Below are 18,519 nucleotides of genomic sequence, written 5' to 3'. Positions count from 1 at the left end.
TGAAGACACAAATATATATATATATATATATATATTACACACACACACACACACATTATATATATATGAAGAAACCGCATTTGTTAACAAATGGCTAAAATTGTCATGCCCGAACCCTCCATTATTGAACATCACCTCTCCATACCCCTTGATCTCTTTAATTTTATGATGCTATACCGCCTACATAATTTCACCCATGAATAATAGATTCCAAGCCCATCACTTTTTGTTTCTTTCTCTTTTCTTTTGCACATGTGAGGGACCTTTGGTTACCTTCTTAAAGTGTGATTATCTAGAGAATTTACAGAATGTGAAATTAATGCCTATTTGATAAAAAAATTTAATATATAAAGCAATGCCTATAGATATTTATATATATCACATAGTTATATAGATTAAATGAAATAACTGATTTGAAATCACATAAAGCAATTAAAATACTACACCAATTGGAAATTATCCTTTGAACTTTGATGAGTTTAGGACTTATTTATTATGATAATCTGGTACTTATTGACAAAGTACAGTAAAATAATTATTAGATACTGAAACAAGCAATATTACATTCACCCTGAGGCAACAGAATAATGTGTGATGATAGACAAACATTATATTTTTGGCATAAAGAATGTGTCTCTTGCTTGATTATTCTGTAAAGCCATGTTTCAAATGTTCCCTAAATCATATATCAAAAATCCAGAAAAATTAATATAGAAGAGCAACCTTTAGAATTTGTCTTATAAGTGCTATTTGAGCTTGATTATTATCTGATTTTGAAACCCTATTAGAGAACACCACACTACCTGTTGTTGGAATGCTAGAATGAATCAGCAAACAATAAAGAATTTGGAGAAGGAAGCAGCATTGATGGAATCCACTTTCTCAGAGAAGATTAGACCAAATGTGAAAAATTAGACATGTGCAATAAGTACAATAAGCAAGCTCTTTATGGAATAAAACTTAATGAACCAGTCTTATATAATTAGTGTGCCTTATTAAATTTTTTATTTTGACATCTCAAGTTTCAGAATACAGAGGAAATAGTTACAGAAATTTGGACGGCCAATGCCCTTGCCCCCCTTTGATTGCTGTGGTCAGTTCCTCTGAAAATATTAGGTTATCAGTTGCTCCAATTTGTCTTTCTCCCAATGTGGTTACTTTTCTTGCAATGTTCTAGATTACTGTCAACCTCAAGAACTACCTTATTGTTTACCCAGGCTGTGAAAGAAGTTTTGCTTGTATGTGAGACCAAGAACACAGTAGTGACTACCTAATATATTATAGCCGTTAAATGGTGTATTTTTGACTTCATGAAACACTGAAATAATTGGAATGATGAGATCTAAGTGGAGTTAGGATAATAGGCAGCATATAGATATTTCTTATCTTCATGTAATACTTAAATTTGTACTACTGTAGAAATTGTACAAAAATTGTAGCATATAAACCATTCACTCATGTATTTGTTGTTGTAGCACATAATCCAGTCATTCACATAGAATTCATTTAAATATATTACAAATGAAGCCAGCACTATAATGAAGAAGAAGTTTTTAAAAACTCAAGGAAATTATGCCTTGAAATTCTTCTGACAAAGCATTTGAACATTAATTGTGTGGTGTGGTTTGAAATTTCTAGAATTGCATATAGTAGATGCATAGCTCCCTTACTTACTCAGAAATAATAAAATGAACTTCCATTTTTGCTTTATATATCTCTAAATTTTCAGAGATGCTTATTTTATTTCTGATTTTGCTCTCTCTAATTGTCATTATTGTGTACCTCTAAATACAATTATTGCTTACCCAACCATGATGTCTTGCTGATAAAGGGCATCACTTAAATAGCATGGGTACTGCTGGAATTTGTCAAAAATGTTAGTTCTTTGTCTTCTTTTGTGTTGTTTCCTTTATCAATTTCCAAACTAACATTAATCTATAGTAGGAGTGGGTTGTAGGAGAAGGGTAAAGAAATTTAAGGTTATCTAGTCACATTTTTCAAGAGAGACAGAAAAATTAGAATGTAATTTACATGTGTTAAGATATGTATGTAGGCATATTTTCCCTGGATATCTGAGTTAAATGTACCATGCTTCCATAAGACTCAGCAGTGATTATTTATATCCATATTTAGTAGCTAAATTTCTGTACTGTTCATTCAAAGAATTAAACTCAGCATTTTCAAAGAAAACTCTTAATTTTAAATATAATAAAGTTTCAAGTGGTAAATGTGAGGGTTGAAATCAAAATCTGGAGATTGATGTTACTTAAACATGCATGTTCATATCCTGGTAGAAGCAGAGATGAGTTAATTATACAGTATTTGAACTCTGAATTAAAGACATACTAGAATATATTATCAAATATAAACTGTTTTGTTCACTGATGTACCTTCAGTGTCTAGAACTGTGCTTGACATAAAAAATTGCTTAATAAGTATTTGTTGAATAAGTGACTAAACCTACATGAATTCATTTCATCTCAAACTCTTTATTAACTAGAGGGTGAATATTCCTTCTAGGTTGGCAACATATATGTTCACTTAAGCTTTAGAAATGGTAGTTTTTTCTCAATATTTCTTCCCCATTTTTAAAACCACTGAATGAATTTCCAGTTATGAAACATATTTTAAAATTTTTTTATGATGACGGTATTGTGGAAGACAGTGTGGCAATTCCTCAAGGATCTAGAACTAGAAATACCATTTGAACCAGCCATCCCATTACTGGGTATATACCCAAAGGATTATAAATCATGCTGCTATAAAGACACATGCACACATATGTTTATTGTGGCACTGTTCACAATAGCAAAGACTTGGAACCAACCCAAATGTCCATCAATGATAGACTGGATTAAGAAAATGTGGCACATATACACCATGGAATACTGTGCAGCCATAAAAAAGCATGAGTTCATGTCCTTTGTAAGGACATGGATGAAACTGGAAACCATCATTCTGAGCAAACTATCGCAAGGACAGAAAACCAAACACCACATGTTGTCACTCATAGGTGGGAATTGAACAATGAGAACACTTGGACACAGGATGGGGAACATCACACACCGGGGCCTGTCATGGGGTGGGGGTGGGGGGAGGGATAGCATTAGGAGATATACCCAATGTAAATGACGAGTTAATGGGTGCAGCATACCAACGTGGCACATGTATTCATATGTAACAAACCTGCACGTTGTGCACATGTACCCTAGAACTTAAAGTATAATAAAAAAATAAATAAAAAATAGAGTAGAACAGATTTAGAATGGATTGGGAAAGGGTGACTTCTTGGAACTAGATTGCTCCATTAATTGTTTCTGTTGTGTAGAAATATTGCAGCATGCATGCAATGCTTTTATTTGTTTATTTTGTTTTTCTTTTCTTTTTTTTTTTTTGGAGGGTTGGTATCCAGGAATTCAAGGTTGTTTTATCTCATTTTTTTTAATTTAACTTTTATTCTGAGTTCAGGGGTACATTTGCAGGTTTATATAAGTAAACTTGTGCCATGGAGGTTTGTTGTACAGATTATTTCATCACCCAGGTATTAAGCCTAGTACCCATTAGTTATTTTTCCGGATCCTCTCCCTCCTCCCATCTTCCAACCTCCAGTAGGCCCCAGTGTGTGTTGTTCCCCTGTATATGTCCATGAGTTCTCATCATTTAACTCCCACTTATAAGTGAGAATATCCTGCAGTGTTTTTAAAAACAGTCTGTAGTATTCTTCTGCCAGTTGTAATAATGTGTAATACCTAAGGGTAAGATAAGAACAGAGCTATAGTTTTAATTCCATTTGTCACTGCCCCATTTTTATTTCTGCTTATGTTTGCATGACATTTATAAAATCACATAAACATCCAAAACTTCTTATATATGCTAGATTCACAGCATATAGAACACATATATGTGTGCATATTAGCTGGTAGTATCAATGGGGTATTTTAAATCTCACTTTCATAACAGAGTATAAAACCAAAAATTCCCAAGACTGAATTTTGAGCAAGCTTTTATATTATGTAATCCCAATGCACATCATTGTACAAATGATACTAAAAATACTATACCACAGGCAACAGTGTTTTTGTGTTCTTTACTAGGATAAAGAATGTCTTCAGCTCTAGCATTACTCACTATCATAACTAACGTATTTTATATATGATACCAAATGCTCAACACAGGAAAGTCGTTGGATTCATAACATATATTTTCAAATTTTGTGATAAAAATTAATGAGATGTTTAAAGTCTACTCCCGACCCAAACTATCTCAATTGTTGCAACAGATGCATTTATTTGATTATTGATTATAAATAGGAAGATTTCTTTTTTTCCAATTTTGTGTCTTCCAACATTGGCATATGCATATTTTTAAAAATGCAGATGTGCAGCTATGCAATGGGACAGTTATTTCATATAACATGTTGCTTGGCATAATCAGAGCACAATATCCATAACAACTTATTTATATCCTGTAGTCCTCCTGTTTTTAGAACAATTACTAAAACTTGTTGTTGTTATCAAATACCAATAAATATTGAGAAATTCCTTAATTGGATACATATATGCATTAATACATTTCTGGAATGGAATTTTAAGTAACCATCTGACCACTGAGTTTTCAAAACTGCTAAATACCTTAATAGTTGGATTAACTTTCATTTAGTTATAAAAGTATAACATCTGATAGGCTTTAGCTCAGTGTGATGCAAATTTAATTCTGTTTACATATCATTTACAAATACCATCCAGAAGAAGCACATTAGAATGTTTAATTATACTAGAGATTAAAAGATATTTAATATATAAACTTGAGAATATATTAAATAAAATAGAGAATAAGAATTGAGAATTACGAAAGGAAACTGAAGAAAAAATTTGCAGATTTTAAGAAAATCAAAATTCCTCTTTGAATTTTGTCAGAAGAGTTGAAGAACTGAAATAATTTTAAAGCTTTCAGTGAGTGAAAAATGATAGGGAGAAGTAGCAAGAGAGATTGATTTTTGACTCACTTTCAACTCGGTACTGTTTTTAAATGCCTTTCTTATTTTCAAGCCCTACTCAAGCTCTTCCTTGAAGTTGTGTAATTCCTGTTAGTCTGTAGATGTGAAAACCCATTTTTATATGAACTACCTTCTGCGTTCTATAAACATAAATTCTCAGGGTTGGGATGTCTTCTAGTCTAACTCTCCCATTGAATGTTTGGACGTCATCTACCATATCTATATATCTAAAGCAAATATAGTAGATCTAATCTGGTGGTGCAGTACCTCCAAAGATATGGAATACACTCCTGAAATATCCTGAAATGTATTTTTTTTTCAGAATCCTTTAATAAGCAGTTATGTCAATCTGAAAGTCGCTTACCTGTACTTTATATTAATAGCTATTCTTGTTTTTCTTATCCAAAGAAAAAACCTCTAATCCCCTTTGCACATGATAGTTGTTACAATGTTTAGGCATTTGTCACATCAACACCTCTCCTCTCCCAAACTTCTCTTCTTCAAATCAAGCTTTCTTAGTCCCTCCTTTATAATAATTATTTGTCTCCTTTTATCCAGCTCAAATTTTTTTTCACTTTGATGCCCAGAGCTGAAGAAATGGACTATTGTATAAATTATTCATTGCCAAGAGAATAATTGCATTTTAAACCCATATTATAACAAAGAATAAAGATTATATTTTGTGATTTGTAACAAATACCCGTTATTTTCCCTTAACTGTTGAATTAAATATTTTAATTATTTGTATTCTCTAACTATCTTGGTATATTAAAGTATTATCTTTTATATATTTATCAATGGTGGACACTTTTATAGGTATTCTGTGTCATTTTTTATACTTTAGTTATCTTATTTCATTTCACTTTTATCTTAGTTATCTTATTTTATACTTTAGTTATCTTTATTCTTACTGTACAAATTCATAATATTTGATTCAAAACAAATTTATCACTAACAGAGTCTCAATTATGCTAACATCTCATTTAGTGATTTTAATTTAAAACAACTGTTGTTAACATGCATGTTTAGGGTTGACTTCTTAATAATTTATTCTCCCTCTTCTCTCTCTCCTCTTGGTCAGTGCTGTGAGGGTTAACACGACCAACTGTAAGAAGTGGGCCTGTTATGGACTTGTTGTCCGGGACGTACATATTCGCGGTCCTCCTAGCATGCGTGGTGTTCCACTCTGGCGCCCAGGAGAAGAACTACACCATCCGGGAAGAAATGCCAGAAAACGTCCTGATAGGCGACTTGTTAAAAGACCTTAACTTGTCGCTGGTTTCAAACAAGTCCTTATCATCTGCTATGCAGTTCAAGCTAGTGTACAAGACCGGAGATGTGCCACTGATTCGAATTGAAGAGGGTACTGGTGAGATCTTCACTACTGGCGCTCGCATTGATCGTGAGAAATTATGTGTTGGTATCCCAACGGATGAGCAATGCTTTTATGAAGTGGAGGTTGCCATTTTGCCGGATGAAATATTTAGACTGGTTAAGATACGTTTTCTGATAGAAGATATAAATGATAATGCACCATTGTTCCCAACAACGGTTATCAACATATCAATTCCAGAGAACTCGGCTATAAACTCTAAATATACTCTCCCAGCGGCCATTGATCCTGACGTAGGAATAAACGGAGTTCAAAACTACGAGCTAATTAAGGTGCGTTTTAAAATCGCTTTGTTAAAGATGTCTCATTTTTTAAAGAGTAAAAATATTAATGTATTTCAAATTTTGAATAAGCCATCACCCCAATTTTTCAAAATTTATGTAATTTAAAGCATAGTGGAGAAAATTCATCAATGCAGTTTTTTCAATTACATGAGAATTATGAATTTTCATGGTATGTATATTCATTTTCAAACAGTTGTGTTTCCATTAATCTATGAAGGGATCAGACAAGGAGGTCAGCCCTGCTATTTACAAATCAGTAGTTTGCCCAGCTTCATTCTTTTAATCTGTCCAGTCATGCTTCTGCCAAAAACTTGACATAAGCAAATCATTAAGAATGAATCCAGAAATCTGACTGTCAATTTTTCCTAGTGATTACTTTAGATACAAAAATTTTATCTTGCCATTCGATATGGTGCCAAATAAATCTACTTGACAAGTGACTAGAACAATTTAATTTATTACTAGCGTTTCTGAACATATATAGATAAATATTTTTCATGAGGATTTCAAGGCAAAGCAAGGTCTTTAGCATATCCTGAATCATCAAATTGAGATTAAATTTTAGTCAATGTTCTGTTAATGTTAAATATTTTCATTATTTTAACTATTATTTGAAAACAGAGTGTTCATTTGTTGTAAAGGGTAAGTAAGCCTTTTAACAAAAAAGATTCAATCAGTTGATTTGAATAACCTATCCTGGCTTGATTTAGGTCTTAGGATGGAGAAGGTAGAGAGAAGAATAGATTGAATATTTGGTATTCTTCAAAATATGTGCAGAGGGGCCACCTTTATCAAGTTAATGATCAATTCTTTTTACTCACTTATATGGTATAAAAAGTAATAGATAACTCAGATTGGGGTATGTGAAATAGTACAATGCACTTGAATGATCTTGGAAAATATATGTTAATGAAATAACAAATGTACATGTTTCACATAGATATGTTCAGGGGATTTTCACACTTTTATAAATATTCTGCCAAACTATGGTCTACATAATAACTAGTGTTAAAAATATGCCCCAAAACATATAAATAAGACATTCTGATATATATCATCTGAAGGTTTTGACCTAGAGGATATATAATGTGGGAACATTGCTCAACTGATGCTGATCTATTGTAAAGATATATTTGTTAGTAAATTCATTCAGAAATGGGAGGCTACAGACCTCTTGAGCAAATTTCAGTGAAATGCAAATATGTTTGAGTATATGAAGTGAAAAGCAGAAAGAGAAGGATTTGGAAAGAAGGGAACCCTTCTATGCTATTGGTGGGAATGTAAATTAGTACAACCACTATGGAGAACAGTTTGGAGGTTCCTGAAAAAAACTAAAAATCAGATGATTTTTAAATGAGCACTTTGGGGTGAAGTTCCCGCAATGACATCTCCTAATCTGATGAAATGGAAAAATATTCAGGAGTCAGACAGATATGGATCACAGTTTTGTGCTTACCTCTTACCAGACATGCTACTTTCAGCTTAATCTTTTTGACCTTTAATTTCTTCAGTCATAATATGGGGATGATAATTATCATAGGGGCAGAATTGGGAAAAATAAGCACTTAGTATGGAGTAGATATACCTGCATAGAAGATTTTTGAAGCTGCTTTAAAACACTCAACTACTTATAGAAATGTGAGGTTTATCACTTGAAATAATAAATTGAGTAGCGGAGTGGATAGTCTCTCTCTAAAGCAACATTCCACAACAGAATTTTCTGCAAGGGTGGTAGTTTTATAATCTGTGATACAACACAGTAGCCACTAGTCACACATGGCTATAGTCCTTGAAAGTACTTAGTAGCTATTGCTACTGAGGAACTAAATGCTTAATTAATTCCATTTTAATTTTAATAGCCACATGTGGTTAGTGGTTATCATATTGCACAGCACAGCCTAAATAAATAAAAAGTTTATTTGGACAATAAAAATTAATAGGTAAAATCAAAATGAGACCTTACCAAGTTTAAATTGGATATTAGCAATAGGGTCTCTTCAACTGACCATATTGACAAATGTGTTGTTTTAAAATGTGGTGGTTTATTCAAGGAATAATTTTGTCATGTCTCCCTTAGGGAAGCTTAATGAACTTCCAAGAAATTTCTGATTTGACTTGAAAGCTGCTTAACTAATTCAGATAAAACAAATAAGCCTGCTGGCATAATTTTAGCTTTGTTAAAATGTGCCTTCATTTGACATTCTTTGAAAGATTGTCAGCAAATGACAAAAAGTCTCACTACAGGTTCTTAGATGAGTCTTAGAAATGCTCTAAAATCTCTTTCTGTTTTAGAACATGTGATAAGCCTAAAGTAACTATATGATGTGGCTAAAGTACTGGGGCATTTGTATGGCCCCGTGGACAAATACTGTTTTGACTGCTTGTTAAAACTAATGAGAGTGGAACACAAAGCATAGCTCCAGGCATGCAGAGGGCCATGACATGGGTGACTTTTACTGAATGCACTTTGACTTGCAAAAAGGCCCTGTCTTGAAAGTGGCATATATGCTATGGGAAAGGAGAGTTAAAGAAAAAGAGAGAAAAGAAGCATGTTTTGATTTATCCATAAACTTTCGTAAATTTTACAATGTGAAATAAGTAGGCCAACCATAATAATTTCTTTTAAAAGACCCTTTGTCCTGCGGAATAGGATGAGAATTTAATTAATATTAATTTGCTCTACTTTTGTTGAATAGACAAGAATAGCAAAATCACAGTTTATCCTAGCTAGGCTAATATAAAATGTATTTGAATAGTTCAAATAGCAAAGGGAGAGAAGGGAGAAATATAGAGAAAAATTCTAGGAAAAAAGGTCAATTTAAATATTTAAATAGATCAATTTATACAGGAAGGGGTCCTACTATTGACTATTTGATATTAATTAACTGAAATTAAAGACATTGGCAGAAAATATTTATTAAATGTTTAAAATGTATGTAGTATGAAATTTCATAAGATTTAGAATATTTATTTCTAAAACTAATATATACATATATTAATTTAGCTTACCTTTTTATGAGTTTCAGTATACCTTGGCACAAACAGGGAAAGTATTATTTCACATTTTAAATATTTGGAAAATGAGTTTCAGGGTGATATGTATTATGCTTATCATCATGTGACTGGTAAATGATAGAGGTAGGAACCAGAATGCAGTTCCTGACTCCTAATCAACAGACAGATTGTAGATGGATAGATGACCTTCAGAGCAGGATCACTGCAGATTCATGATACAAAAGGAGAAGAATGAAAGAAAGAAAAAGGGCTGGGTGCAGTGGCTCATACCTGTAATCCCAGCACTTTGGGAGGCTGAGGCGGGTGGAGGTCAGGAGTTTGAGACCAGCCCGGCCAATATAGTGAAACCCTGTCTCTACAAAAAAAAAAAAAAAAAAAAAAAAAAAAAAAAAAAAAAAAAAAAAATTAGCTGAACGTGGTGGCGGGAGGCTGAGGGAGGAGAATCGCTTGAATTCAGGAGGCAGAGGTTGCAGTGAGCCAAGATTGCCCCATTGCAATCCAGCGTGGGCAACAGTGAGATAATCTGTCTCAAAAAATAAATAAAATTTAAAAAGGAAAAAGTGGAGGAATGAAGTAATTACCAAGTAATTCTGCTTGTTTAAAAAATAAGTAAAAATAAAACTTATATATGTGACTTTGATGAGATTTTCAACTTTTTAATGGATCATGTTACTCTCTAAAGAAAAAAAAATCATCTATAAGAGTTCTTGATGTTATTAATAGTTGCCACTTAAAAAAGAATCCAGATTTGAAACCTTCTCTTTTCTCTCTTTCAAGTAAAGTCATACTGCAATGCTAATTCCCTATATACATATAGCTATTTACATACTCACACACATCATACTACACATTGCAGTATTTGAAAGAACTGTTGGTCAGGAGTAGGAAATCACAGGATCTCTTTAACTTTCACTTTTTAATTCAGATGGCTTGTTATTTATAAAGCTTTTAAAATATTGTAAGTATTTTTTGACAGGAAAGCCAACATTTTCACAAATAGAAACATCCCTCAAGCACCCAGTCTGACTCAGAATATGTATATAAACCACAGGGACTTCCTTCTTTTCTCATGGTAGGAATTCAGTGGAAATTAGTTTATATGATGATGTTACAGTTATTTTTATTTTCTACTTCAAATTTCCATCTTCCCTGGCATATATCAACAGTCACATTTCTATACTAGCCCAGTGATAGTGTGCTGATTGATTTCCTTAAGGAAGTCATGACAGTGTTTCAAAGGATGACAGTTTGTATTGACAGAACATGATGATCAACTTTTTCTCAGATTAGTGATCCTACTCAAAGCCTTCCCTTGTTTCTACCCATCCCATAAGGCATCCTCATCTTTTCCATGAATCTCAAAAGATCATTTAATCTGGGGTAGTCTTTTAATATAGCCAAGATGTTTGGGCCCTTGGTTCCATTTTAAGAAAACATCTTCCCCATTGATCAAGAGTTGGACTGGATTTATGAAACTAAAATTAGAGTCAGTTTTTTTTGAGATCTGGGGTTAGAAAATCTAAATTGTGAAAAATCGCATCTACCACAAGATTTAGAAATCTTGATTTAAATTGCCGAGAACAAGGCATCAAATAATACGTTGTGAAGACAAAGAGCAAGCAAACTTTGTTGTTCTGAAGAAATTAACATTTTTAACGTTATGTAACCATAACTCAAAGTGATGTGTAACATCAGAAGTGAGTAAAGATTCATGAATGTCAGTGCAGAGAGAATATACTATAACAATGAGTGTAACAATTTTAGAAAACTTAGTTTATTTGCCTCTAAGAGACTCAGAAGAGTTTGATTATAATGATTTCCTCATTTTTTCAAATATAAAATGAAGTTTCACTTAAAATTTCTCCATTTCAGCTTTAAGATTACTTGATTTTATACTCTCTGAATTCTGTAATTTGCATATTAATATTTTTGATCTAGTGTTAAAAAGCAAAAGTGATGACAATCAAATGCTAATGACTATGAGATTTCTGAAAGCTGGGGTTATTATCAAAGTACACTTCCAGTGGGGAAAAAATGACAACATAAAACTCATTGTCTTCACAAATGAATCTTTATTAATGCTGTCAGGTCTTAAATAAATGAGAGTGTGACACTAATAGGATTAAGTAACTTTTGACTTCATTACTAGTATCAGAGTCTTGGTTAGTATTCAACATCCACTAATGCCTTTTGTTAAATACATCTGTTATTAATAATCCCACAGTATGGATGGACATTTATGGAACATAAGTTGTACGTTGTAAATAGTTCAATTCTAGAATTTATAAATTGAGGCTCTGAAGAACAAATGTGTTTCCAAATCTGAATGATTTACTTACATCATGCCTCTTAATATTACCAACTAACTATAAAAAGCACCACTAAATTTTATGTTATTAGGTACAGATTTATTGATCTCTTATTTCATTGTCTACTGTATCTAAATAAAAATAAATTTGAACTTAATATTATTCCTGCCAAAGGAAATGACTTAAATCCTAAAATAAAAACATATTTATACAAGACAAAATTAATTGGTATAGAATTCTGTAATGAAAACATGAGGTTGTATTATACAGATCAAATTGGCTTTAATAATTTTGATCAATGCTAATAATCTAAGATAATAAATATCCCAATGTGGGTAGTTTTCTTGGCATAAATTATTCTTGCTGTCGACACTGATTTATATTGATTATATAACAACACTGCTGTGGAGACACTTACTGAACCGAAGTATGATCTTTCCATCTTAGATCACAAAAATTGATGGATTGGTAAGATTTCTGTATCAGAGGTGATGACACCTTGTATGAGAAGTGATGATAAAAGCAATAAGGTCATTCTGCAGAAAACTTTCTGAGTTTGTTTGAGTTTTATCTATAAAATAATGTATCTATCTTCATGATTTTACCAGAGTATGAGTTTGGACCAGTTTTTGATGGAATTTTTCTTTAGCAAAGACTATAAAGTACAGATGAAAACTAATTCTCACTTAAAAATCAAATACTCAAGAAATTAATATTCTCCCTTTGTATTTATCAGTCTACAGTCATCTTCACAAAACTAATCAAGAATGAATAATTAAATAATCTAGTAGCATAATAGACCAAATAAATTGCTTTGACCACAAATTAAATTTTAGTAGATTGTTGTTCAAGTGTCTTTCAGTTTCCTAGTGCAGGTAGATGTTACTGGGGGAAGGAAAATATTGAGTTTAATTTAATTAAATAACACAGAACTTAATTTTCTTAATTATTTTTGAAATGTCCTTTATTCATTGGTCTTTTGCTCTCACAAATTATATCTTCACCAATCTATTCTACCAATAGGTAATAAAGTGTTTTATCCATAAAATGTTAAATATCTATTACTAGAGCACTAAGGGCATCAAAATAGAATACAGTGGACACACACGTTTTAGCAATTAAAACTATAAAAATATCGTGAGTCATCTATTTTTTATTTCCTTTGAAATAGAAGAGGTAATTCTAGGTGAACAATCATAAGAAACCTATTGCTTATTCTTTATACATTGGGAGAATATTTAGTGATAGCATGTTTTAATTGCTGCATGCACATATCTCTATGCTTGCTGGTAAACTGAGGAAAGTAGTATAACGTCATATATAGGAAACATATTTTAAAAGACCTATTTTGCCGCCGGGCGCAGTGGCTCACACCTGTAATCCCAGCACTTTGAGAGGCCGAGGAAGGTGGATCACAAGGTCAGCAGTTCAAAACCAGCGTGGCCAAGATAGTGAAACCCCATCTCTACTGAAAATACAAAAATTAGCTGGGCGCAGTGGCAGGCGCCTGTAATCACAGCTACTTGGGAGGCTGAGGCAGGAGAATTGCTTGAAACCGGGCAGGAGAGTTTGCAGTGAGCCAAGATCGTGCCACTGCACTCCAGCCTGGGTGACAGAGTGAGACTCCATCTCAAAAAAATAATTAATTAATTAATTAATTAATTTAAAAATAAAAATAAAAAAGACCTATTTTGCAAAGTAAGTGTGAATTTTGTTTCATTAAACAAAACAAAGGATTTTAAAAGTTGAGTATCATAAAATGAAGTTTTGGATTATCTAACCTAATTTACATTTGTCTTTGCCGTCTCACTTAATCCGGAATTTTATTTTACATAGGGTATTATCATGAATATTTCTCATCCTTTTACTTATTTTATGTATAGAAGTTCATCATTTTAAGCTTCTTCAGTACAATGAAGTGAAATTCCAAAGAATGAAAAGCTGTTCTATTAAATTTTGTCTAGATGTAACGATAACTGACTGCTAACTAATATCTTAGTCTAATTCCAGTAATCTAAATTTAACACATATTTAATGAGTGCCCAATGTACAAAGTCTTGAGGGATAAAAAATGGGTTTGGAAAACAGTCAGTGTCCCCAAGGAGATTAATAACAGGCATTATCGGGATTATATTTTTGCTCTAATGATAGTAAAGAGGAAAGCATATTTATTTGATATATACATGTGTTTGTATATCTATATCTATATATTATATAGATACCTTTTTTCTTTTTCTTTTTATTTATTTATTTATTTATTTTTTTTTTTGAGACAGAGCCTTGCTCTGTCACTAAGGCTGGAGTGCAGTGGAACAATCTCAGCTTACTGCAACCTCCACCTCCTGGGTTAAGTTGGTTCTCCTGCCTCAGCCTCCCGAGTAGCTGGGACTATAGATGTCCGCCACCATGCTTGGCTAATTTTTGTTGTTGTTGTGTTTTTAGTAGAGACAGGGTTTTACCATTTTGGCCAGGGTGGTCTCAAACTCCTGATCTCCAGTGATCCTCCCGCCTCTGCCTCCTGAAATGTTGGGGTTACAGGCATGAGCCATCGCACCTGGCCATAGTTATTATGTTAAAAGAATATTTTATCTTAAATTCATCATGCTGCCATTAAGAAAATTGAATTATTTAAAGGTTTATTGTCTCAGAAAAGTTAAAATTTTAAATCTATTTTTAGTAGATTTTCACCAAGAACTCTCATTAACTTATGATATTTTATTTTGTTGCTAGGTCTGCAATTACGGCAGTAATACTTTTTGCCAACATTTATCTGCACAATTATTTTGAGACTAGAAATAAAACCTTTTGATGACAATGGTAATTCTTGTGCTAGTTGTGGTAATTACCTAAGTCTTTCTATTATCTTAATTCTCAAACTTGTTATCTATGCCTCCAATTCCTCTCCTATATAATAGAGAAAATTAAAATTATCCTTATGTAGCATGCAGGGATATTATAAAAGCTAATGATATAAGTATAATCTATAAAGTTTGCTGAGTACCCTGAAGAAAACTGTTCCATAAACAATAGTTATGGGTTTTACTCTGTAGATCGAGGTTAATTATAGTCTTTCACAATTTTTCTAAGAGTTGATGCTTTATACTCCTTAAAAAGCCTATTTTACGACTTAAACTTAGTTTTCCATACATATTTTATGTATGTATACAGAGAAAAATATGACATTAATCTATTTCTTGATCAATGCCACTGGCTCCACATTTTTTTCTGGACCTAGTTCAGTTTTTGTTTTGTTTTGTTTTGTTTTAAGTCTTCCATTTACCCTCTTCGGCTTATCTCTTGAATCGAATGTCTCCTCTTCATTTGTCTTTGTCTCCTCCTGGCCCTCCATATGACAGTGATACTGCTAATATGAGTACTTTCTCGTATAGTGCCTCTACCGTCTGGAATTGCTTTATTTACATCTCATTCATATGTCCTTATTTTTTTAAAAAAGATTCCTCTCTTGTCTTTTCTTTTTTCAAGCTGAGAACTTATTTTCCTATCCCTTTTCTAAGACAATCACAACTTTTTTTTCCAGTAGATTTTGTAGAACAGGTATGTAATAACATACTTGAACATTTTTATTTTTAATTATTCTAATAGATTTTAAAATATCATTTTTCAAGCAGATGATTTGCTATAACAAGCTTTTCCTGGATACTAGTATGTTTTTCTGGCTTATAAGAGAGCCAAGATATCCTCTGAGGACAAGAGTTTGTTTAGAAGAATTCATTTAAAATAGTTTGACCAGGGAAATATAGCAGAATAAATAGCCTGCATCCTAAGGACAGTGGAACAAGGAGAGCTTTGCTGTCAGTAATGAAAATAATGAAGTAGATGGTTAACAGAAGAACAAAGTGGTGTTGTACATAATCATATACTGCCTCTACGGTCTGGATGCATGAATTCTAGAGAAACAATTTAATGGATTATAAATAAATTAAGAAGTTTAAGACTTTATAGATTACTTTTAGTCGAACAGAGTGCTTTAAGTCACTGAATGATTATATGGATGAATTTTAGATTGCATGCAGATATCAAAAAGCCAAAGAATATGATCATGCTTAGTTACAAACTAATGAATATTCAATTAACTCTCATTAGACTACCTTCAATAAATAAGTAAATATAAAATGAAGGCTGCTTACATTGTTTGAATATACAATATAATAAGATTCTGATGCTGGTTATTTCATTTTCTTTAGTGGTTTCATACTGCTTTTGCTTGGAGGATGTAAGTATTTAACAGATTCTATATGTTTCAGGAGGCATTTAAATTTTTTAATTTTGCTGTGAGGAAAGGTTCATAAGGGATCAGTCACAGATACCTTTATTACCCCCATCAAACACATCATTTTCCTAGATTCCAAACCCTATATAGAAATCTCCATGTTGAAAAAGTAACAATGACCATGCTATCAATGTTTAATCTTTTGGAAACCATAGTAATGGTATAGGAATGCACCTTGTTAACTAGAAGTACTCATGGGCCTGGAAAAATGAAAATGAACTCACTGGGGAATGGATATATGGCCCTAAATTGGAAAATCATTGGCTGGCTTCTCGCCTGTTTATTCATCTGTAGCTTTTAGGATTCTAAACATTTTTCTATAATCTATTTTCCCTATAGTTTGAGGTTAATTATACTCTGTTTATCTATATGTTTAAGATCAAATACCTAACTGCTAAAATGAAAGCATTTTCATATAGCTAGAGGTCTCACACAAAAAAACTAGTTTACATGTAAGGTAACCAGTTAAATAAAACTGATAATCTCTTTAGCTCTTAGAAATTGGATTTTAATTATTTATCTAATAGACAAGACTTCTTAAGCTATATTTTTCTACTCAAATATAATTATACTAGTGGAAATTTAAGTACTTTAAAATTTTTCTCCAACTGTTTTGTGGATGTTTTGTAAATTGTAATCTTGTTGTAACTATGTCTGGTGTTCTACAATCTAGACTATAAAGATGTGAGGCAAAAAAATTATTTCTTTCTGAAATAATGTTTTACATTACTGTTTTACACCACAAAATAGTGACTGGTCTTATTTAGGTATTGATTAATGTAAAAAATGGCATTTTACCAAATAACCTCCTGTTATTACCAGGCAACTACGGAATTTAGTGAAGCAATTATTTTTGTTTCTTTTTTTCATCATAAGGAATAGGTTCTTAATTAGATTAGATACAGCTATAAGTAAACGTAAACTATGTTTTTATGTAACCTCAAGAGTTATTTTAAAGTGTCTCCATGTGCCTTCCTACACAGCTCATTGATAGTTGTTTAATCTGTTGCTGCTGTTAAGCTTCCTTAAATTTGTGATTATTTCAAAGAGTTAGTGATAGTTTACTAACCCATATTTGTGGTGCATTGCCACAAAGAATTATTGACACTTCTTTTTACTGACAGTGGCTTTTCTATTTTGTGTTTACAGTGTGATGTTGAGAGTTTTGTTATTTCCTCACAAATAACTGACTGCATAACTCTATGCTTTTGTACATGGTTAGCAATTGCTATTTCATGAATAATTGTATTTGCTTTTCTAGTTGCAGTTATCAGTAGTTGCTTCTTAAAAAGATAACTGTTTATTTTAATGACTGCTTAGGCAATATTTATTATTAAGTATTACTTTCTCAAATGATTTTTCACAGAGGCAGTGGACAAATGGTTTGACCTGTACAGATCAGATTCATTTTGTAGCTTAAATAATGAATTGTCTTTGTGTCCCTTGTGTGTGTGTGTGTGTGTGTGTGTGTGTGTGTGTGTATGTGCGTATTGTAGAGATAGGGTCTCGCAGTGCTGCCCAGGCTGGAGTGTAGAGGCTTTTCACTGGCATAATCATGGCATGCTACAGCCTTGAACTCATGGGCTCAATCAATTCCCCTGCCTTGGCCTCCCGAGAAGCTGAGACTACAGGTTAGCACCACCAGGCCCAATGTTTTTTGTATGTTTTTTTACCTCGATTTTATCCTCGTATGAATTTTTGTTATCTATTTGCCTTGTATAATATTAGGAATGGCTATATCATTTATCCTGCAATTTAAGACAATTTTGACATTAAATTAAACAGGGACAACCAGAATATAGAGTCACAATATTTAAAACCCCAAATTTCTGCAATAGTTCCTTCTTTTCCATTTTACATCCTTCTTCTCAAGGTCTGATCTACCTTGAGCCAGAGAGCTGCCATCTTCTGCACAGCATCAATGAGATCAACTATTACTTGGACAAACTTGAACTTCACTCTGTTTTAATTTAGCAGAGCGACTCTCAGGCTGACTTGGTTGTATTGGCAAAAGACTAGCTTCTGAAGAATTGTTTAACAGCAGAAATGCTGTCATCAAACTTACATAGGGTGAATTTTTTTCTGAGCTGGCATTGTTCATCTAATGTAGTGTTTTCTAAAGCTAAATTTTACACACACACAAAAAAAACAGGCATGGAAAACAGGCATAATTGCATTTAGAATTCTGTTACTTTTGGACATAAGACTTCTATTTCCTTTGACATTATTCA

General features: G+C 32.5%; 1 protein-coding gene across 4 annotated transcripts in view; it reads left to right on the top strand.

Annotated features, from left to right (window-relative positions):
- Window positions 1-18,519, top strand: part of LOC105487992 (protocadherin 11 X-linked) — a 789,315-nt gene that overhangs the window by 44,084 nt on the left and 726,712 nt on the right. For all 4 annotated transcript variants that reach the window (XM_011751645.2, XM_011751644.2, XM_011751643.2 and 1 more), the window contains exon 2: window positions 6,078-6,661. In XM_011751645.2, the coding sequence (XP_011749947.2) occupies window positions 6,122-6,661 (540 nt within the window). In that variant the 5' untranslated portion in view covers window positions 6,078-6,121. The remainder of the gene's footprint in view (window positions 1-6,077; window positions 6,662-18,519) is intronic.

The sequence above is a fragment of the Macaca nemestrina genome, chromosome X (genome assembly GCF_043159975.1).
Source record: "Macaca nemestrina isolate mMacNem1 chromosome X, mMacNem.hap1, whole genome shotgun sequence".
NCBI classification, from domain to species: Eukaryota; Metazoa; Chordata; class Mammalia; order Primates; family Cercopithecidae; genus Macaca; species Macaca nemestrina.
Note: the sequence above shows the minus strand (reverse complement) of the source record. Positions and strands in the feature narration are given on the sequence as shown.